The sequence below is a fragment of the Mustelus asterias genome, chromosome 15 (genome assembly GCF_964213995.1).
Source record: "Mustelus asterias chromosome 15, sMusAst1.hap1.1, whole genome shotgun sequence".
Classification (NCBI taxonomy): Eukaryota; Metazoa; Chordata; class Chondrichthyes; order Carcharhiniformes; family Triakidae; genus Mustelus; species Mustelus asterias.
The window spans coordinates 102,374,443-102,397,927 of NC_135815.1; the positions used below are offsets into that span (position 1 = coordinate 102,374,443).

Sequence of the window (23,485 nt, forward strand, 5' to 3'; positions counted from 1 at the left end):
CTTTGTCTCTGACTTAAATGTCTTATTCTGAGATCCCTCTGGTCCTAGACTCTCCCACAAAGGTAACAACCTCTCAGTATCTACTCTGTCACGCCCCCCGAGAATCATATAAGTTTCATTAAGGTCGCCTCTCATTCTTCAAAACTCCAATGAGCACAGGCCCAACCAACTCAATCTTACCTCATAAGAAAACCCTTCCGTACCCGTGCGCAACCTAGTGAACCATCGCTGGGCTGTCTCCAATGCCAGTATATCAGTTTCCTATATTATATTCCATTTGCCAAGTTTTTGCCTACTCATTTAATCTGTCTAGATCCTTCTGCAGATCACCATGAAGTCCAGGTTTGAGTGGCTGCAGATAAAAGTGGAGCAAGATCAAGTGTTTGAAAATGAGGACAAGCATTCTAAATTTAATCTTTTGTGAGATAGGAGGGGTCAAGGTGATAACCGAGCAGGATTTAGTGCAGGACAGGATATGGGTGGTCACTTTTGAGTTGATGGAAAATGTGGGGGGGGGGGGGCTGCCCTCCTGTCATAGAGTCATAGAGGTTTACAGCATGGAAACAGGTCCTTCGGCCCAACTTGTTCATGCCGCCCTTTTTTTAAAAAAAAGCCTAAGCTAATCCCAATTGCCCGCATTTGGCCCATATCCCTCTATACCCATCGTACCCATGTAACTGTCTAAATGCTTTTTAAAAGATAAAATTGTACCCGCCTCTACTACTACCTCTGGCAGCTTGTTCCAGACACTCACCACTCTCTGTGTGAAACAATTGCCCCTCTGGACACTTTTGTATCTCTCCCCTCTCACCTTAAACCTATGCCCTCTAGTTTTAGACTCCCCTACCTATCGGAAAAGATATTGACTATCAAGCTGATCTGTGCCCCTCATTATTTTATAGACCTCTATAAGGTCACCCCTCAGCCTCCTACGCTCCAGAGAAAAAAGTCCCAGTCTATTCAGCCTCTCCTTATAACTCAATTCATCAAGTCCCAGTAGCATCCTAGTAAATCTTTTCTGCACTCTTTCTAGTTTAATAATATCCTTTCTATAATAGGGTGACCAGAATTGCACACAGTATTCCAAGTGTGGCCTTACTAATGTCTTGTACAACTTCAACAAGACGCCCCAACTCCTGTATTCAATGTTCTGACCGATGAAACCAACCATGCCGAATGCCTTCTTCACCACTCTGTCCACCTGTGACTCCACTTTCAAGGAGCTATGAACATGTACCCCTAGATCTCTTTGTTCTGTAACTCTCCCCAATGCCCTAACATTAACTGAGTAAGTCCTGCCCTGGTTCAATCTACCAAAATGCATCACCTCGCATTTGTCTAAATTAAGCTCCATCTGCCATTCGTCAGCCCACTGGCCCAATTGATCAAGATCCCATTGCAATTGGAGATAACCTTCTTCACTGTCCACTATGCCACCAATCTTGGTGTCATCTGCAAACTTACTAACCATGCCTCCTATATTCTGATCCAAACCATTAATATAAATGACAAATAACAGTGGGCCCAGCACTGATCCCTGAGGCACACCGCTGGTCACAGGCCTCCAGTTTGAAAAACAACTCTCTGCAACCACCCTCTGGCTTCTGTCAAGAAGCCAATTTTGTATCCATTTAGATACCTCACCCTGGATCCCGTGAGATTTAACTTTATGCAACAACCTACCATGTGGTACCTTGTCAAAGGCCTTGCTAAAGTCCATGTAGACAACATCAACCGCACTGCCCTCATCTACCTTCTTGGTTACCCCTTTAAAAAACTCAATTAAGTTTGTGAGACGCTGTCCTGTCATTTTCGACGGTGTGTGTGCATTATAATTCCATGTCTTTCAACTCCTGCATCCTCTTTAGAACTTTATCCTTTATTTTACACTGCTGCCTCTTGTTCAACCTACCAAATATATAATTGCACACTTTTTTTGCCTTCAATTTCACCTGCCTTCTGTCTGTGTTTTCTTAATGTGGAGATGCCACCATCAGCACCAGCAGCAACCAAGCCCCCCCCTGTACCACAGTAGGAAACAGTACCACTGCAGGGAAGTCCATTGTCAACTTATCGGGCTACACACTTCAGCCAGATGAAATCGAAGTTCTCAGCCGAGGGCTCAACTTTTGCCCCACTACCAAAATAGACCCCAGCAGTCTCGCAGCGGACACAGAGGAATTCATTAGGCGAATGAGGCTGCGGGAGTTCTTCCACAAATCCCAAGAGGCCAACAGCGAACACAATGAGACAGCCAATGAACCGGAACAGCAGACAGAGAGATCCGCAGTGCAACCGAAGAGGAAAGAGTCGAATTGGACTCCTCCGGAAGGCCGCTGCCCTCGACTTGACATGTATGCCCAAGCCATCAGGAGGTGCGTCAACACCAAATTCATCAGCCGCACTCACAAGACAGCACCGAACATCACCCAAGCACAACGCAACGCCATCCACGCTCTCAAGACCAACCGCAACATTGTCATCAAACCAGCAGACAAAGGAGGGGCCATCGTCATACTGAACAGAACGGATTACTGCAAAGAAGTGTACCGACAACTGAACAACGAGGAACACTACAGACAGTTACCCACAGATCCGACCAAAGAACGCACGCGTCAACTCAACACCCTGATCAAAACCTTTGATCCGGACCTTCAGAGCACCCTCCATGCTCTCATCCCACGTACTCCACGCGTTGGAGATCTCTACTGCCTCCCAAAGATACACAAGGAAAACACACCCGGCCATCCCATCGTTTCAGGCAATGGAACCCTGTGCGAGAACCTCTCCGGCTAGGTCGAGGGCATCTTGAAACCCATTGTACAAAGAACCCCCAGCTTTTGTCGCGACACGACGGACTTCCTGCAGAAACTCAGCGCACATGGAGCAGTTGAACCAGGAGCATTCCTCGTCACAATGGATGTCTCGGCACTCTACACCAGCATCCCCCACGATGATGGCATTGCTGCAACGGCTTCAGTACTCAATGCCGTCAACTGCCAGTTTCCAGATGCAATTTTACAACTCATCCGCTTCATCCTGGACCACAATGTATTCACCTTCAACAACCAGTTCTTCATCCAGACACACGGAACAGCCATGGGGACCAAATTCGCACCTCAATATGCCAACATCTTCATGCACAGGTTCGAACAAGACTTCTTCACCGCACAGGACCTTCAACCGATGCTATACACTAGATACATCGATGATATTTTCTTCCTTTGGAGTAATGGTGAGCAATCACTGAAACAACTATATGATGACATCAACAAGTTCCATCCCACCATCAGACTCACCATGGACTACTCTCCGGAATCGGTTGCATTCTTGGACACACGCATCTCCATTAAGGACGGTCACCTCAGCACCTCACTGTACTGCAAGCCCACGGACAACCTCATGATGCTCCACTTCTCCAGCTTCCACCCTAAACACGTTAAAGAAGCCATTCCCTACGGACAAGCCCTCCGAATACACAGGATCTGCTCGGATGAGGAGGATCGCAACAGACACCTCCAGACGCTGAAAGATGCCCTCATAAGAACAGGATATGGCGCTCGACTCATCGATCAACAGTTCCGACGCGCCACAGCGAAAAACCGCACCGACCTCCTCAGAAGACAAACACAGGACACGGTGGACAGAGTACCCTTCGTCGTCCAGTACTTCCCCGGAGCGGAGAAGCTACGGCATCTCCTCCGGAGCCTTCAACATGTCATTGATGAAGACGAACATCTCGCCAAGGCCATCCCCACACCCCCACTTCTTGCCTTCAAACAACCGCACAACCTCAAACAGACCATTGTTCGCAGCAAACTACCCAGCCTTCAGGAGAACAGTGACCACGACACCACACAACCCTGCCACAGCAACCTCTGCAAGACGTGCCGGATCATCGACACGGATGCCATCATCTCACGTGAGAACACCATCTACCAGGTACACGGTACCTACTCTTGCAACTCGGCCAACATTGTCTACCCGAGACGCTGCAGGAAAGGATGTCCCGAGGCATGGTACATTGGGGAAACCATGCAGACGCTACGACAACGGATGAATGAACACCGCTCGACAATCACCAGGCAAGAATGTTCTCTTCCTGTGGGGGAGCACTTCAGCAGTCACGGGCATTCAGCCTTGGATCTTCAGGTAAGCGTTCTCCAAGGCGGCCTTCACGACACACGACAACGCAGAGTCGCAGAGCAGAAACTGATAGCCAAGTTCCGCACACATGAGGACGGCCTAAACCGGGATGTTGGATTTATGTCACATTATCAGTAACCCCCACAGCTTGCCCCCTGGACTTGCAGAATCTCACTAGCTGTTCTGTCTGGAGACAATACACATCTCTTTAACCTGTGTTTAATGCTCCCTCCACCCACATTGTCTGTACCTTTAAGACCTGGCTGGCTGTAGGGATTCGCATTCTAATTAGTATTCTGTAACTTGATTTCTGTGTCTCTGGGCACTGTTTGAGAGCAGATTTCCACTCCATCTGACGAAGGAGCAGCGCTCCGAAAGCTTATGGTATTTGCTACCAAATAAACCTGTTGGACTTTAACCTGGTGTTGTGAGACTTCTTACTGTGTTTTCTTAGCCATGTACTCCCTCCTCAAGTCTATCACTATCCTCCTCACACTTGGAGGAATTTGTGACTCATCCCTGACTTTGATGGGTCAAAGGAAGAGGTGAAGAGTTGGGTGTTTCCAGTATCTGGAACACAGGCAAAATGAAGCTGCAGATGATGTCACCATGTGAACAGAGATGAGGAGAGGTTTACGGATGGATCGGTGGGAGGCTCTAAAGGTTACACTGCAGGTGAGAGTGAAAGAGAAACCATAGCTGCTTTGTTCAGATATGTAGGACTGGAATAGGTAGGGTAATTAAAGGCAGGATGAAGTAATTCAGAGGGTTGGGGCCCATTAGGTACTTACAGGCAATTAGGTACTTACAGTCAGTACAGATAATAGACAAATAACTGTCACCCCCTGATCTGGGCCAGATTTGAGCCCAATTTCAGCACAACATAACCTCGACCCCTCATCGTCCCCCTCATCACTTCCTTATAATGATAAATTCAGACTTTGCAGGATTTTGATGAAGACAGGAATGGAACAGGATCACCAGTCCAGCAGAGTACCTAACAATGTCATATGTGTGGTCATTTTTCAGATTTCAATAAAGCCAGTCCCACAGGCACATCAGAATGTAGTTGCTTTAACCAACCTTGAGTTCCTCTTGTTCTGCACTCTCAGCTGAGACTTTAACAGCAGTAGATAGTGAATTTGCCACCTGTGGTTGAGCTTCTATGAGTCTCTTAAGCTTCATGTCAACTGACTTGTTATTTTGACTTCCTAAATTAACAGTGGAGAAGGAAATTGAAAAAATTAAATGTGTTAGAAAAGGATAGATTTTTTAAAAAGTAGGTGCGATTTAAAAATTCATGCTAGCAACAGAGCCACTATCTACTTAGCTAAAACAATAAAACAGTAAATACTGAGGCACATACAACAAAAGTTTAAGAATAATTCTCCTTTCTCAGAAACTGAAAGTTTTCACATCCAGATAAAAAAAACGCATTGGTTTGGATTTTTTTTCCATTGACGGGTTTGTGGCAGAATGGACCCGATACAAATTAGAAACAGCTGCTAACCTAGTATCATAGAATGATATGCCCTGGAAAGAGGCTATTCAGTCCATTGTGCCTGTACTAGCTCTTTGATAGAGCTATCCAGTATTGTTAAAACCACCAGTACATTGCAGGGAAAGGGGAGGCCTGGCCCCATGGTACTATTAAAATATGGTAGTTTAGGCAGGTCTTAAAAGGCACTGGAGGCGTTTTAGGAAGAGGATTATAGGTGCAGTATTTTGTGGTGGATTTGAGCTGGTAACTTTTAAGAATGCATTTTACTCTGTTTACAGTCTCAAATCAGTCCATAAATGGGCAGCAATTCAGAAGAAAATCCTGCCATTAACTCGTGAATAACTGGTTATATTTCAAATACGCTTTCCACATTTTATCCCTAAAAATGTGACGGCAAGATTTAAAAAAAATTAAAGGTGCACACATCCATCAACATTCGAGTCAAAATAGGCAAAAGCTGTTTACTAATAATCTGAAAACTCAGTTGAAACTGAAAAAGAAGAACCATAGTAATGACACATCTATAGTGCATGAAGAAACAGTAAGATTCTTATAGGCAATTATATCCAATATGCAGAGTAACAGAATGTTACACTATTCAACCATCCAGAACACAATCAGATCCTATTTATGCAATTTTTTTGCCAGCTTTTAAAAGTAAAATTTTCTCAGGCAGAATAATTATCTTAAACCTATAGTACAGACAGGTAGAAACAGTGATAACGCTACGTTTCTGCATTTACCAAGTAATACACAGTTCACTTAAGGCCCCTGATTTCCATTTAAATTAGGCAGCCACCCTGAATATAGCTGGGATAGGGCTGTGTGGGTACGTGAAGAGCAGAAAGTGACGGGTTGGGTTTCAGTTGAGTAGTTGGAATGAATTAATTGTTACAGAGGAAAGAGGAAGGACTGGGTTCCAGAGAATTCGATGGTGGCAATAAATCAGTCGTGGCGACTGCATGATGGGAGCAGTGAAAGGTCAGAGGACAAACAAAGAGGAAAGATACTGCTTCCAGATAGCTTCACGAGTGGTAAACAGAAATGAGATTGGGAGGATAAAGTGCAAGCAGAAGAAAGTGCACAGAAGGGAATGAGGGAGGAAGTAAACAGAACTATATAAATTACCACTGGGAGGGGAGTCTCAGGGTTTGGGTGAATTTGTTTTATTTTACAGCTGTAAAGAGGATTTTGTGTAAAAGTTTGTTGCTGATAGTGCCATTGTGACTGGGGAAACCTATATATTCATCAAAGAGAGGAACCTGATGGATGAGGAGCCTAGGGTAGGGTGTGTAGATATTCTGGGTCATGTCAATATCAAAAAGATGGTGGTATTGGACATCTTAAAAAGCCTGATGGGATCTACCCCAGAATATTGAGGGAGGCAAGGGAGGAAATTGCTGGGGTCTTGACAGAAATCTTTGTATCCTCACTGGCTACAGATGAAGTAAGAAGTTTAACAACGCCAGGTTAAAGTCCAACAGGTTTATTTGGTAGCAAAAGCCATAAGCTTTTGGAGCCTTAAGCCCCTGAAGGGTTGTGGCTTTTGCTACCAAATAAACCTGTTGGACTTTAACCTGGTGTTGTTAGACTTCTTACTGTGTTTACCCCAGTCCAATGCCGGCATCTCCACATCATGACTACAGATGAAGTTCCAGAGGACGGGAGGATAGCCAATGTTGTTCCATTGTTTAAGAAGTGCAGCAGGGATAATCCACGAAATTATAGGCCAGTGAGCCTTACGTCAGTGGTAGGGAAATTATTGGAAAAGATTCTTAGGGACAGGATTTACTCACATTTAGAAACAAATGAACTTATTAGTGACAGCATGGTTGTGTGAAGGGGAGGTCGTCCCTCACCAACTTGATCGAGTTTTTCGAGGAAGTGACGAAGATGATTGATGAGGGTAGGGCAGTGGATGTTGCATACATGGGCTTCAGTAAAGCCTTTGACAAGGTCCCTCATGGTAGACTGGTACGAAAGGTGAAGTCACATGGGATCAAAGTAGAGCTGGCAAGATGGATACAGCACTGGGTTGGCCATAGAAGACAGAGGGTAGCAGTAGAGGAATACTTTTCTGAATGGAAGGCTGTGACTAGCAGTTTTCCACAGGGATCAGTTCTGGGACCTTTGTTCTTTGTAGTATATATAAATGATTTGGAGGAAAATGAGTTAGTCTGATTAGACACAAAAATTGGTGGACTTGTGGACAGTGAAGAACATTGTCAGAGGATACAGCAAGATATAGACCAGTTGGAGACTTGGATGGAGAAATGGAGATGGAGTTTAATCCGGACAAGTGTGAGATAATGCATTTTGGAAGGTCTAATGCATGTAGGAATTATACAGTAAATTGTAGACCCTTTAGGAGTATTGACAAGCAGAGAGATCTGGGTGTACATGTCCACCAATCACTGGAAGTGGCAACGCAGGTGGATAAGGGAGTCAAGAAAGTATACAGCATGCTTGCCTTCATTGGTCAGGGCATTGAGTATAAAAATTGGCAGGCATGCTGCAGCTGTACAGAACCTTAGTTAGGCCTCATTTAGAATATTGTGTACAATTCTGGTCGCCACACTACCAGAACGATGTGGATGCTTTGGAGAGGATACAGAAGAAGTTTACCAGGATGTTGCTTGGTCTGGTGGGTATTAGCTATGAGGAGACATTGGATAAGCTCAATTTGTTCTCATTGGAACGACAGAGATTGAGGGGTGACTTCATAGAGGTTTACAAGATTATGAGTGACATGGACAGAGTGGATAGTCAGATGCTCTTTCCTAGGGTAGAAAAGTCAAGTGCTAGGGGACATAGGTTTAAGGTGCGTGGGGAAAAGTTTAGAGGAGATGTACGAGGTAATTTTTTTTTTTACACAGAAGGTGCTGAATGCCTGGAACGCACTGCCTGGGGAGGCGGTGGGAGCAGGTGTGATAGCGACATTTAGGGGACAACTAGATGGATATATGAATAGGATGGGAATGGAAGGATACGGACTCCGTAAGTGCATACAGTTTTAGTATAGGCAGGCATCATGATCAGCGCAGGTTTGGAGGGCCGAAGGGCCTGTTCCTGTGCTGTACTGTTCTTTGTATATCTGTTTTAAGTAATACAGGTCCACCATGGGAAAACCATTTCATAAATCCACCCTTCCACTGTCCCAACTTCATTGCAACTGGAATCACAGCCTCTGGTCACAACTAAATCTGTGCAGATTTTCTTACGATATGGCTTCTGTGATTTGGCAAGATAATGGCACGGTGCTGAGGTTTTATTGCTATGCGTTGTCCTGGAACTTAGCAGCACTGAGAGGAATGTCCTGTCTTTTGGTGGCTACTCAACAGCAGGAGACAGTCAGAAAGAGAATCAGTGTCTTTAACTAGTCTTCTGTATCCACCTGTTCCCAGTGTCTCTTTTCAATCTGCCAGTGGCAAACTCAATTTCTGCTCCTGTCATCACTCTACACAGCCTGGACTTCCCTAGAAGCTCCCAGTTTTTCCATTATCCTCCAGGATCACAAAGCACACAGACTGTCCACTGGATTGACCTGGGAGCCATGTTTGGAAGAACCATGGCTATAACTGATCACACAATATATCCAATCAGAGGCAAGCACAACCAATAGATAAGTTCCATCTGGAAATGACTTAGTCAGGAACACAGAATCACAGGTTAGGATAATAACAATACTGTTAGTGAGAAATGTTACCATTGTAGCAAGTGTGAACAGACAGCTATTTTTATATTACATAAAAATAAATCCAAACCAAACTTGGAATGATTCAACCAGAAAGATGTGTAAGTTAGAGTTTGCTGTTAACAGTGATAATTTCATTTAACTGTACCTTGGCTCCTTTGATAGATAAATAGGTGAATATTTTAATATGATACTGAGCCAACTATCAGGCTTGATTCCAAGTTTCTCCTGGACTACATTAATGCTAATGGTTGCTTTAATTACCTTTACTGTCCCTGGAATTTGGTACGGGGACCAAGCCATGTATCACCAGTGATTAATAATTATGTATCTGCACAGAATGTCGAGTGGAAAAGACGAGTTTGGCTACAATATTCCCACGATCTAGTCATTTGTCAATACTCAATGTCACATGAGGAATGGTCACTTGGATAATGTACAGCAGAGATGCAGGTTCTATGGAATGTTAAAGGAATAGTATGCTGTATTGCAAAGCTCATGTTCTGAAGTCATTTTCTAGTGAAAAGAAGCTTAAGTAAATTCTACAACATTATTTATGTATTTTTCTACTTGTGGTGAGCTTGTATCAATATGAGCAATTGATGTCAATTCTAGGACCACAGAAGCCAGAAGTACAGATATGATGTATATAAACTGTATATACATTTTGTAATATAGTACTTGTTTCAAGGTATTGCTATAAAAACTGCAGCCCGTGGTTTCAGTCACTATGTACATATGCATCAAAAACAGAGTGGACAGACAGGAAAAGCTTATGCAAGCACCAAAAACTGCATTTGATATAGGACGAACACCACAACATTATTAGAATTACCAAAAGCATCAAGTTCAGTTTCAGTGTTAGTATGTTCCTCTCCACCTCCCAAAATAGAGCATTCAGCGCCTTCCTCATTAGTATCTATCCCAACAGCATCATCTGTAAGAAGAGGAAAAGCAGCAAAGCAATCAAAGTACACTGCATCACTGAACATACAATTTGTCATTGAGTATTTCCACGTTAGTCTATGCACTGTGAGACAGTGTGTGTTGCAATGAAAATTGTTAGTTTATTACTCCTAAATTTACTTTGGAAAACCTATAAAGACTGACATTACATACATGATTGGAGTTTGCAAAACATTATGTGTGGCACAGTGAAAAGCACAAGAACAGCAGCAGAAACATATGCACAGCACAAAATTCACCTTTAAAGTTTGATAAAGTGCACAGGCAGCCAACTACATTGTTTTAAAAATGTTAATGTTAGCAAAGAGCATATACTTCCCCCATCTCTTTCCCTCTCATTAGAAACATCAGCAGCAGTTGCAAGTTAAGCGAGCAAAGCTTTATGCATGTTTAACGCACACATACTGCAGGCGAGCTCTCAGGGGGAAGTCCAAAGTGCTTTGCTTTCCTGCATGTACTTACTAATTGTTCAACCAATCTCTCTGAAAACTGTCTGGCATGCGGCTTCTAATATTGTGAACAAGTGCGGGTTGGCTGAGAGAGTCTGGTCAGTGCAGATGCACGAGGTGAGATATCAGACGTCAGCACCGAGTGCCGCCATGGACAGCAATTCACTGGGTGGCGATGTGTAATGAATCATAGAATCATACAGCGCAGAAGAGGCCCTTCAGCCCATCGAGTCCACACCGACACATTAGAAACACCTGAACTCCCACCTAACCCCATCTGCCAGCACTTGGCCCATAGCCCTGAATGTTAAGATGTGCCAGGTACTTTTTAAAGACCACCTTCCCAGGCAGCGCATTCCAGACCCTCACCACCCCTCTGGGTAAAAATATTTTTCCTCACATCCCCCCTAATCCCCCTGCCCCTCACCTTGAACCTATGTCCCCTCATGACTGACCCTTCAACTAAGGGGAGCAGCTGCTCTTATCCACTCTGTCCATGTCTCTCAATCTTGTACACCTCGATCAGGTCGCCCCTCAGTCTTCTCTGCTCCAATGAAAACAAACCAAGCCTACCCAATCTCTCTCCATAACTTAACCTATTTCCCTAGAGGGAACATGCTGGTTTGCACCCTCCCCATTTCCTTTTTGAATGTCCCCCACTGCTCTTCTGTAGACTCTCACATCAGTAGCTGTTCCCAGTCTACCTGGACCAGATCCTGTCTTATTTTACTAAAATCAGCTCTCCCCCAATCCAAAACTTTTTTTTGCAGCTTGTCTATTTCCTTGTCCAGGATGCTGATGACATTCCTACAGAAATGCAATGCTACCACAGAACAGCTAATTCATTGGCCAAAATAAATCTGACAGCAATCAGGAAGACCAATGTGAGAAAAAAGGGCACTGGGCAAAATAGAATCTAGACAGCTTGTTGCTGCCTCATCCCCACATTATGGGATAGTTTAAACCAGGTTTGTCTCCAATCCTTTCACTTGGGGGTGAGGCGGGGGGATTTCACTCAAGGGGTTGATGAGCAAACATTGGAAAGATAAGGTTTGGCACCACATCAAACTGAATTTCAAAAACAAAGTTCAGGTATTAAGAAAAAACAATTGCTGAGCAAAAATAATGAAATGTCATTGCAATAAATTAAGTTAAAAAAGAGCAATTAATAAAAATAACCAGAATGTGAGAGTTTCAGAGTGTGTTGCCAGGCTTACGCCCAGTCTCAGGGTGCTCACTCACTCACCGTGTGTGTATACGTTTGGGTGCGGCGATGGGGAGTAGGACTGGGTGATAGACGGACAATAGACAAAGACACACGGAATCACACACAAAAAATCTCTTAAACGTACTCAACTGCTCAGGTGCACACCATACCACACACAGTCGTTCACGTACACACACAATCCAGCGCACGTACACACACAAACCCACAATCAAACACATATACACACTCCAACACCCACACACACTCACAATCCAACACCCACACAATCCAACACACGTACATGCAAACACACTCCAACACCCACACACACAATCCAACTCATGTACATACACACACACTCCAATACCCACACACAATCCAACACACACACTCCAACACACACACACACTCCAACAAACATACACAAACAATTTGGTTTAGACAGTGTGTGATTGGGTAATACAATTGCAATTCATCAAGCCTCCTTTGACAAAACCTTCCAAAGCTCCAACCACTGCCATCTAAAAAGGCAAGGGCAGTAGTTGAAATGAAGTCCACCATCGGCAAGTTCCTCTCCAAGTCACACACTGTCTTGTCTTGGAACTACCGCACTGTTCCTCCACTGTCACTGGTTCAAAATCCTGGAACTCTGTCCCTACAGTACATAGACTACAGTGGTTCAAGAAGGTGGCACACCATCTTCTTAAGGGCAATTAGGGATGGGCAATAAATGTTGAGCTCGTCCACATCCCATGAAAAAATGAATTAAAAAAAAACACACAGCTTTGTTACATCCACTCTTCAGTTACTGCATTGCTTGGAACAGTATATTGATGAGATGAAACAAAGAAAGATAACTTATATTTGTTCATTCAGAATCTTACATCCTCAGCTGTTCTGGACATTGAATAGGTCTGGATATAATGTTAATTGCAGTGTCAAGTGAATGAATTGTTCATGGTGATGGGAGTACAAACTAAGCAGGAAGATGCACACCACCCTGATCACAGCAGGAGATGTAAACCTGGCCCAAAGAAGCCGCCACCACCAAACCAGGCAGCCAGTTGCCCAGATGCCCCATTGTGTACGGCGGTGCATTCTGTTGCCTCTTCTGCTATTTATCCCACTCTGGGTTTACTTAAGAACACTACTGGTGAGGCAAGCAGCCAAAAATTCAAATCTTGTGAGCAGCAAGCTGCCGACAGAGGCACAATGACTTCTGGCAATGAGCATTTAACACAAGGTCCAATTGTGGATCGCCCTTGTAATATCAACTCTGGTCTCAGATCAATTTCCATCTTCCTGTGCCTGAGTTTCAATCAGTTTTCATATTTTATGTGTGTACTCATTTTGATGAATCATCTTGCTGTGAGTAAAGCCTCCATACTGAGGCTGAAACAGTTTATCATCCAGAGCAAGGGCTGAACAATTGTTTGGAACAGAAGAACAACAAAATTGGGATTTGTGGAAGTCTTTTCCCTGCAGCAATGGGGATCTGGGCTAGAGAGTATTGCACGAGCTGTCGAGTGTGACAAATTAAGCTATTTTATGGACACAGAGTCTGCTCATGTCTTTTGCAACCTGGAAAAATTATTTGATTAACTGAAGGGGCACCTCCTCAATTTCTGATTGCGTTTCATTCCTACACTCCTGATCTTTCCACTTGCAGAAGAAGGGGTGGCGAAAGCAGAGGATCGTCTTCTGATCTGTTCCTGGCCCAGGCTAAGGTGGTGATCAACAGACAGATCCAGTATGGGCAAGAGTCATTTCGATCTACAATGTCAAGCAGTGGGGCCCGAGTAAGAGAAATCTGGTTGGACATTTTCCTGGATGGTTAGTCATATTGCTGGATGGCTGTAACCCTAGTCAGGGAAAACCTGGGTTGGGAACCCTAGTTGGGAACCAGATCCTGAGCCTGAAGAGGTTCAAGGCTCAGGGGGTAATGTTAATATTTTTTCCACATTCCCTTATGGGAAAGGAGTGCTCCTCCAGGTGTGACAATGAAGCTGTGACCCCACTGAGATTATCCCTGCCATCTTGATTATGGTAAGAAGTCTCACAACACCAGGTTAAAGTCCAACAGGTTTATTTGGCAGCAAATACCACATCTTGATTATGAGCAGACCTAGTCACTCTTCTCCCCCCTGCCCTATTATGGCTAGGTGGCCACCCAATTGCCAGCACATTGTTCACCCACTCCCATCCCACAATCATGGCCAAATGTCCCACCAGTTCTCATGGAACCCTGGCTGTGATGTCCTGACACAAATCCTTAGGCACAAGTCTTTAGGTTATTTAAGATCCTAAACATTAAGATTAGCAAGATCCTAACCTTGCTCCCTGTGCTCCCCTTCAATCTCCCTGCTAATATTGGGATTTACGTTTCAGTTCCTTTGTTAGTTGTACTTCCACGCTGACTAGTGCAACTGCACGAAGATTTTATTAAAGAGCACATTATTTTATGAACAAGGAGTTGTTCATGTCAGATTTCACTAACCTCCAGCTGCCTTTGATCTTTCTCTCAACTTTTCTGTAGTCAGTTCATTGTAGCTGGGAAGATCAGACATCTTAACGCCAGATCGAGCTTCTGCAATTAGCTGACGAGCTCTCTCTCTCAACTGGCGGCGTCGCTCTTCATCTTGGTGCTGGAAGATATTGAATAGCTGCCATCACAGGAATTGACAAAAACGCAATTTCATTCCAAAATTGATCATCATGATAGCAAGGATGATGCTTCAGACAGCACATCAACAATTCTTCCTGTGGAGGAGTTAGATGTATTTTACTTTATAACATGAAATTGTTCAAAATCAAGATGAAATAAAAACATGGCACTTCAATTTTACAACTCAAAAATCACTAATCCCATATGCGTTTTAAAATAGAGACAAATTGACAACACTACAACTTCCACCCATTGCAGCACTGCGACAGTTATTTAATTACACTGGGAAAATATTCTCCAGTTTGCTACATCTATGCAAAAGACTTATCCACAATTTAATTTAATCATCTCGTCAATGCAAAATTATTTTGTTATTGCATGCAATCCTGTAACAGATGATAAGGCAGATAATGTGTTCACACCAACAATAGCACTCTAGAAACAACTCTACAAGGTGCCCAAGAGGGTGTGGAGTTCACTGGTCCTCTGTGGGGACATGCTCTTCATTTAATCTTTCAGCACAGTGGCATAATTTAGACTTGTAATATCACTGAAACATTTCAATCAAATATTAGTTTATTAGAAAACTAGTGTGTGCTTCATTGTAGGCCAATTACACTTACCATTAATATTTAGACCAAGACCAACTGGGTTACCAAGTTGTGGGGTAAAACAGAACATGTATGAAGCATGTTACACATATTCAAGTATTAAAAGCGACAACACTGATTTTTTAAAGTTTGAACTTACCATTTATTGTCTGTTCCTATTTAGATTTTTGCACAAACAATATTTTATGACAACATTGTAACTGAAAAGCAGAGACAGGGATTGATGTGTGTCTAAACCTCCCAAGGGTTTACAGAGACACACATTAACAAATACCCTTTTTGCATTAATTAAAAGTGATGGCTATTTCCTTTAATACTCATGCAACTGATAGCTTAGACAGATTTGATAAAATTCTGAGTACAGTGTTTCTGCATAATAAATTTCACTAGACCTCATTTGGTTTTTAAATCAAAATTCTTGAATGTGGAGTAGGAACATTTGTAACTTTTCAGTTAAGAGCAAAGAAACCCTACAAATGTCAGAAAACTAAACTAAACATGGCAAATGTTGGAAATACTCATCTTTTAGATTATGACCATTCCTTAGAACACAGCTCTGAGGAAAGGTCTGAATCCAAAATGATAGCTTGTCTTTTCTCTTTACGTGTACTGACTGACTTTGAGCATATCTCCAGCACTTCCTGTGTTTATTATTCTCGTTAGAATACATTTAAAGTCTTACGTATGCACACTGCACAATGTTCCATTATTCTCGGCTGTAGCATTGAGGCCGCCTTTGGTGTAAAGGTCTCCAGTGAAAAAATACATATTTATAAGGTAAAAAGATTAAGTTTGTTTCTCAAAAAAGGAATTCAATGATTTACTGAACAATCTAGGATGAATTTATAGTAGTGCTAAAAATATTTTTGTCATGAAAAATAGAATGAAAGATCTAAGTACATTCATTATTTCTTCATGATGTAGAGAAAACTTAATTTGTCATGTAGCCAATCTAAGAAATTGCATTGCAGAAAATGAAAGATGTCGAAGCTCAAACCGCATAAAGTAAAGAACTGGATCCTAGAGGATACATAAAGCATTGCAATTTAGTCTGTCTTAGTTCATCTATCTTGAAAATTCCACAGGCCTCTTGCTTTCTTCTGCAACATAGCATTCAACTTTGCTTAAATGGTTCCAAGTTTTGTGACTCTGCTACACTGCATGAGAACTCCATGTGTTTATCTCTTCGTGAAAAACATTCCCAACATTAGCCTTAAATTTGCTTTTGCTAGTTTGAATCCTTCCTTTATCCAATTTAATTTGCAAGCATGGCTCCATATTTACCATTTCCACGTCTACAAGGTTCCCACTCAGTCACGTAATTCAGTGATTGGAACGTCTGTTCCTCTAATCTTTCCTCACAATTCAATCCTCTGATTATAAAGAGCTATCTGTAGTTCTTCTCTGCACTGCTGCTATGCACCTGAGTAAGCAAATTTGGATATACTTCTGAAGGTATGGCTTAACTAGAATATATGGAAATAAGGAATCAAGTTTGGGTAGATGCAGCAAATCAAGGGGTAAGAGTCAAGGCAGGAGAGCAAAATAGCAATATGGAAAATGAAGGTCAGGGAATGATAGGTAGGGGCAGAGAGAAAAAAACCTAAAAATACACCAACAGTCAAGACTAGATGTTACAAAGGTAACAAGATGACAAAACCTAAGGCTAAGTATCTGAATGCCTGTAGCATTCATAACAAAGTAAATGAATTGATAGCACACACTGAAGTAAATATCATCTGATAGCCATTACGAACACATGGAGGCAGATGACAAGGACTGGGTCCTGAATATTGAGATATATATGACATTCCAGTGGAACAGCAAGGTAAAGGTGGAGGGGTAGCACTGTTAATCACAGATGGCATTGGTGCAATAGTTAGAATTGACCTCGGATCAGGAAATCAGGATGTAGAATCAATTTGCGTGGGGATGATGGATAATTGAGGAAAGAAGTCACTAGTGGGAGTGGTCTACAGGCCCCCTAGCAGTAACCACAATGTAGAACAAAGTATGCAAATTAGAGTACAAGTGGAAAATGGATAGAAATTTCTCAAATTTCTGCTTGCAGGTTTCCAGTAAGTGCTGAGTATAGCAATCTTCATTTCCTCGTAATCACATGAGTACTCTGCTGAGAAAGGTGAGTACATCTACAAAGCCATCCCTACCCAAACACTTTCTAACAGCACAGTCCCCTACTCTTTCTCTAATGAAACAAAGTACATCTCCACTCTCTCCTCATTAGATTTAGGTACTAAGCGAGAATTTGCCACCAAATCAAAATCAAGACGCGTTCTCTCAGAGTCATTCTCGGTTCTCGTCAACTCAAGTGTGCGGAATTGGAACTCTTGCTCCATTTCAAATGTTTTCATCTCTCTTTCCTGAACTCTTTCTCCTCTTGCTAATTCCTCTCTTTCTAAGTCAATCTCTCTTAATTCCATTTCTTTTTCAATTTTGGCCACTTGTTCTTGATCACTAACAAAACAGTACTTTCTTCTTCAAATCCCAGGTGCCTTGCCAATTCCCCAACAATCCTGTCCCTCTTAGCTCCTGATCTATGAAATTCTCTACCATTGAGGACTGTAGAGGCTGGGTTAAGAATGTTCAAGGCTGAGATAGACAGATGTTTAATCAGTAAGAGAATCAAGCGTTATGGGATAAGGTGGGAAAGTGGAGTTGAAGATTATCACATCTGAGCAGTTATGATCTCATTGATTGGTGGAGACTCGATGGGCTGAATGACCTATTTCTGCTCCTATGTCTTATGGGAGATTTCAATCAAGCAGAGTTGGTAATGAGAATGCATGACTGCTTTATAACTAAGTGGGCAGTGTTCATCTTGATCTCGTCTTCATACATGGCCCAAACACCACATACAGGCATAGGAATAGCAAGTATTGAAGCAGAGTTCATCATGGCATGTCTGAATCCCAGATCCAAAGAGCCGGAGGTGGGTGCACAATTTAAATAGGACGAGATTCACAGAAACGAGGGAAGAACTAAAGCAAATGTAGGGAAGGAGAATGTTAGTCAAATTTCAGCAGAAGACTACTGGCATAAAGGATTACTGCTGAGTATGCAGGTTCAATGTGAATTTAGCATCTGGAAGCTCAGGCCAAACACACATGACCCTGAATGGATTAACAAGCAAATTAAAAGGGATGCAAAAAGGAAAAACGACCTTTACAAATCTTAACGGTAGACAGCTGAGAAGGTTTGCTGGGATGAAAACAGCAACATGCAAAAACATGATCATAAGGGCAAAGAGAGACCCAGAAATAAGCAAAGCTGCAGAGGCAAAACATAATTAAAATCATTCTTTCAGTACTAATGATAGCAAGAGGACTATCCGAAGATGTGAGAATGTTAAAAGTTGCAAAATGATTTCAAACAAGAGGATGAGTAGAAAATAATAAATATTGTAAAGAAAGAATGGATGTATTTGTATTTATACAGAACCTTTTACACCTCAACATCCCAAAGTGCTTCACAGACAATGAAATATGTTCGTAGTGTTCTGGCTGCTGTAATCTAGTGGATAATGACAACCAATTTGTGAACAACAAGTTCTCACAAACGTTGAGATCAATGGACAATTAAATTGAGTCTGTGCTCCTGGTCGAAGAATGAATGTTAACCAAAAACCCAGAATGCCGCTTAATGCCACGAGATCTTTCACAGCCATTTGAGGGGACAGATGGACCCCGAGTTTCTGAAAGGCAGCACTTGCAGCATTATCCTAGTATTGCACTGAAATTGTGTTCAATTTCCTGAACCCCTGATTCAGAGGCGAGTAGACCAAGATTACATCCTGGACACATTTGAATGCTTTACATTTGGGAGAAGAGCTTCCATTGAGGTTGAGGTCTCAGAAAATTGCCATGATCAAAACAAATGGCGGAGCAGGCTTAAAGGGCCGAATGGCCTCCTCCTGCTTTGAGCTTCTATGTATAAGACCCTCTGAAATAGACTTTCTTTCTGGGGATATGGTATATTACAAAAGAGGGGGTCGCAAGGAACAGAAAGATAATCGAGTGTGATGGCAGGACAGCGACTACCTCAGCAAACTATAAAGGTTCATTCCTCATCATTAGTCAAGATGGATGGGAAACTCTCAGAATATGAGCAGCTGATATGTGGTGAGGAAACATCCTGCACCTCATACACGCAAGTGTTTTGCAACAACATTTCTAAGGAAGAGAATCTAGGGGCTGGTTGCTGGTAGGTTGAGTGATCTTGATGCATAGGACATCAAAAGGCCAATTACCTAAGGTGGGGTCTCCAGAAAGATCCAGGGAATGGAGGGATGCGGCTGTCATCGGACTTGCAGGAAAACCTAACAGCAAGTTTAAATATTGCTAAATGTTCAAGATGATAACCAAAAAGTGAATTCCATGGACTGGCAGAATGAGGAAAATTCCATCATCTGCCTTTGTGGGATTTGAACCTATGTCCCCAGAGCATTAGCCTGGGGTTCTGCATTACGAGTGCAGAGGCAGTTCCACTAGGTCAACATCTCTCCTCTTTAAAAAAAAAACACTTTTTGTTAAAATACTTTAGCTGCACAAACACTGGGTCCTGTGGAAGCAGGGGATCCGGGATTCCATTTGTCAAATATTTTAGGGGAAATTCTATACAAGGGGTGTACTGAAAACAGCTTGGTCACTGAATGTTACAAAGATAATTATCCCTTGTGAAATACTCAGAGAAGATTAACAATTGGCCCTGGCGATATGATAGAAACGTTAGGGGAAAAAAAATCTTCAAATTCAAACAGGTTTATGCAAGTCATGAACAATCTGATAGTTTCACAAAAGGATAACTTTTACCAAGAGATTACTCAGAAATCATAGAAACCCTACAGTGCAGAAGGAGGCCATTCGGCCCATCGAGTCGGCACCGACCACAATCCCACCCAGACCCTACCCCCACATATTTACCCGCTAATCTCTCTAACCTACGCATCTTAGGATTCTAAGGGGCAATTTTTAACCTGGCCAATCAACCTAACCCGCACATCTTTGGACTGTGGGAGGAAACCGGAGCACCCGGAGGAAACCCATGCAGACACGAAGAGAATGTGCAAACTCCACACAGACAGTGACCCGAGCCGGGAATCGAACCCAGGTTACTTTATGGAGAAAAGGGAAGTTTTTTCTTCAATTTGTTTTGAAATACTGTTTGCAAATATTACGTTTTTTATTTAGAACATAGAACAGTACAGCACAGAACAGGCCCTTCGGCCCACGATGTTGTGCCGAGCTTTATCTGAAACCAAGATCAAGCTATCCCACTCCCTATCATTCTGGTGTGCTCCATGTGCCTATCCAATAACCGCTTAAATGTTCCTAAAGTGTCTGACTCCACTATCACTGCAGGCAGTCCATTCCACACCCCAACCACTCTCTGCGTAAAGAACCTACCTCTGATATCCTTCCTATATCTCCCACCATGAACCCTATAGTTATGCCCCCTTGTAATAGCTCCATCCACCCGAGGAAATAGTCTTTGAACGTTCACTCTATCTATCCCCTTCATCATTTTATAAACCTCTATTAAGTCTCCCCTCAGCCTCCTCCGCTCCAGAGAGAACAGCCCTAGCTCCCTCAACCTTTCCTCATAAGACCTACCCTCCAAACCAGGCAGCATCCTAGTAAATCTCCTCTGCATTCTTTCCAGCGCTTCCACATCCTTCTTATAGTGAGGTGACCAGAACTGCACACAATACTCCAAATGTGGTCTCACCAAGGTCCTGTACAGTTGCAGCATAACCCCACGGCTCTTAAACTCAAACCCCCTGTTAATAAAAGCTAACACACTATAGGCCTTCTTCACAGCTCTATCCACTTGAGTGGCAACCTTCAGAGATCTGTGGATATGGACCCCAAGATCTCTCTGTTCCTCCACAGTCTTCAGAATCCTACCTTTGACCCTTTAATCCACATTTAAATTAGTCCTACCAAAATGAATCACCTCACATTTATCAGGGTTAAACTCCATTTGCCATTTTTCAGCCCAGCTTTGCATCCTATCTATGTCTCTTTGCAGCCTACAACAGCCCTCCACCTCATCCACTACTCCACCAATCTTGGTGTCATCAGCAAATTTACTGATCCACCCTTCAGCCCCCTCCTCTAAGTCATTAATAAAAATCACAAAGAGCAGAGGACCAAGCACTGATCCCTGTGGCACTCCGCCAGCAACCTGCCTCCAATCCGAAAATTTTCCATCCACCACCACCCTCTGCCTTCAATTAGACAGCCAGTTACCTATCCAATCGGCCAACTTTCCCTCTATCCCACACCTCCTTACTTTCATCATAAGCCGATCATGGGGGACCTTATCAAACGCCTTACTAAAATCCATGCATATGACATCAACTGCCCTACCTTCATCAACACACTTAGTTACCTCCTCAAAAAATTCTATCAAATTTGTGAGGCACGACTTGCCCTTCACGAATTTAAATGAACAAAAGGGGAATCTGTTAATGGTATCAATATAAATTCAGGTTAAGTGTGGGTACTCATTGGATAATTACTTAAGCACATAGGGAGGCGCAGTGATATTGTCGCTGGACTAGAAATCCAGGGGTGGTTAATGCTGGGGGCACACAAACAGAAAATGCTGAAAAACCTCAGGTCTGACAGCACCTGTAGAAAGAGAACAGAGCTCTGATGAAGAGTCATCCAGACGTGAAATATTAGCTCTGTCTCTTCATGTTGTGTGGCGTTATCACCGTGCTAAATGGGACAGACTTCAAACAGACTCAGCAACTCGAGACTGGGCATCCATGAGGCGCTGTGGGCCATCAGCAGCAGCGGAATTGTACTCCAGCACAGTCTGTAACCTCATGGCCCGCATATCCCCCACTCTACCATTACATTAAACCAGGGGATCAACCCTGGTTCAATGCAGAGTGCAGAATGTCATGCCAGGGGCAATACCAGTCATAGCTACAAATGAGGTGTCAACCTGGTGAAGCTGCAAAACAGGACTACTTGCCAAACAGCATAAGCAGCAAAAAAGAGGGAAAAGTAATTCCACAAGCAATGGATTAGATCTAAGCTCTGCAGTCCCGCCACATCCAGCCGTGAATAGTGGTGGACAATTAAACAACTCACTGGAGGAGGAGGCTCTGCAAATATCCCCATCCTCAATGATGGAGGAGCCCAGCACATCAGTACAAAAGATAAGGCTGAAGCACTTGCAACAATTTTCAGCCACAAGTGTTGAGCGAATGATCCATCTCAGCCTCCTCTGGAGGTCCCAGCATCTCAGATGTCAGTCTTCAGCCAATTCGATTCACCCAATGTAATATCAAGAAATGGCTGGAGGCACTGGATACTGCAAAGGCAATGGGTCCTGACAATATTCCAGCAATAGTACTGAAGACTTGTGCTCCAGAACTTGCTGTGCCCCTCGCCAAACTCTTCCAGTACAGTTACAACAACATCTGCCCAGCAAAGTGTAAAATTGCCTAAGTATGTCCTCTACACAAGAAACAGGACAAATCCAACCTGGCCAATTACCATCTCAATCATCAGTAAAGTGATGCAAGGGGTCATCTACAGTGCTATCAAGCAGCACTTACTCAGCAATAAGCTGCTCAGTGACTTCCAGGGTCACTCAGCTCCTGACCTCATTACAGCCTTGGTTCAAACATGGACAAAAGAGCTGAGCTCCAGAGGCGAGGTGAGAGTGACTGTCCTTGACATCAAGGCAGCATTTGACCGAGTGTGGCAAACCAGAGCCAATGGGAATCAGGGGGAAAACCCTCCACTGTTTGGAGACATACTGGCAAAAGGAAGATGGTCGTGGTGGTTGGAGATCAATCATCTCGGTCCCAGGACGTCACTGCCAGGGTTCCTCAGGATAGTGGCCTGGGTCTAATCATCTTCAGTTGCTTCATCAATGACCCTCCCTCTGTCACAAGGTCAGAAGTGAGGATGTTCACTGATGATTGTAAAATGTCCAGCACCATTCAGGACTCCTCATATACTAAAGCAGTATATGAAGCAAGATCTGTGTACCACGTGCAGGATGCACTGCAGGAACTCACCAAGGTTCCTTAGGCAGCATCGTCCAAACCCACAAGCACTACCATCCTGAAGGACAAAGGCAGCAGATCCCTGGGAACACCATCACCTGGAGGTTCCCCCAAATTCGCTCATCATCCTGACTTGGAAACATATCACTGTTCCTTCACTGTTGCTGGGTCAAAATCCTGTAAATCCCTCCCTAAC

General features: G+C 43.2%; 1 protein-coding gene across 5 annotated transcripts in view; it reads right to left on the reverse strand.

The window, feature by feature from the left end:
* The window catches only part of ehbp1 (EH domain binding protein 1), a 340,872-nt gene that overhangs the window by 71,299 nt on the left and 246,088 nt on the right, over window positions 1-23,485 (reverse strand). For 3 of the 5 annotated variants that reach the window (XM_078230455.1, XM_078230451.1, XM_078230452.1), the window contains 3 exons: window positions 14,461-14,608; window positions 10,177-10,278; window positions 5,230-5,357 (listed from right to left, as the gene is read on the reverse strand). In XM_078230455.1, the coding sequence (XP_078086581.1) occupies window positions 5,230-5,357; window positions 10,177-10,278; window positions 14,461-14,608 (378 nt within the window). The remainder of the gene's footprint in view (window positions 1-5,229; window positions 5,358-10,176; window positions 10,279-14,460; window positions 14,609-23,485) is intronic. The other 2 variants (XM_078230456.1, XM_078230454.1) reach the window with 1 other exon arrangement.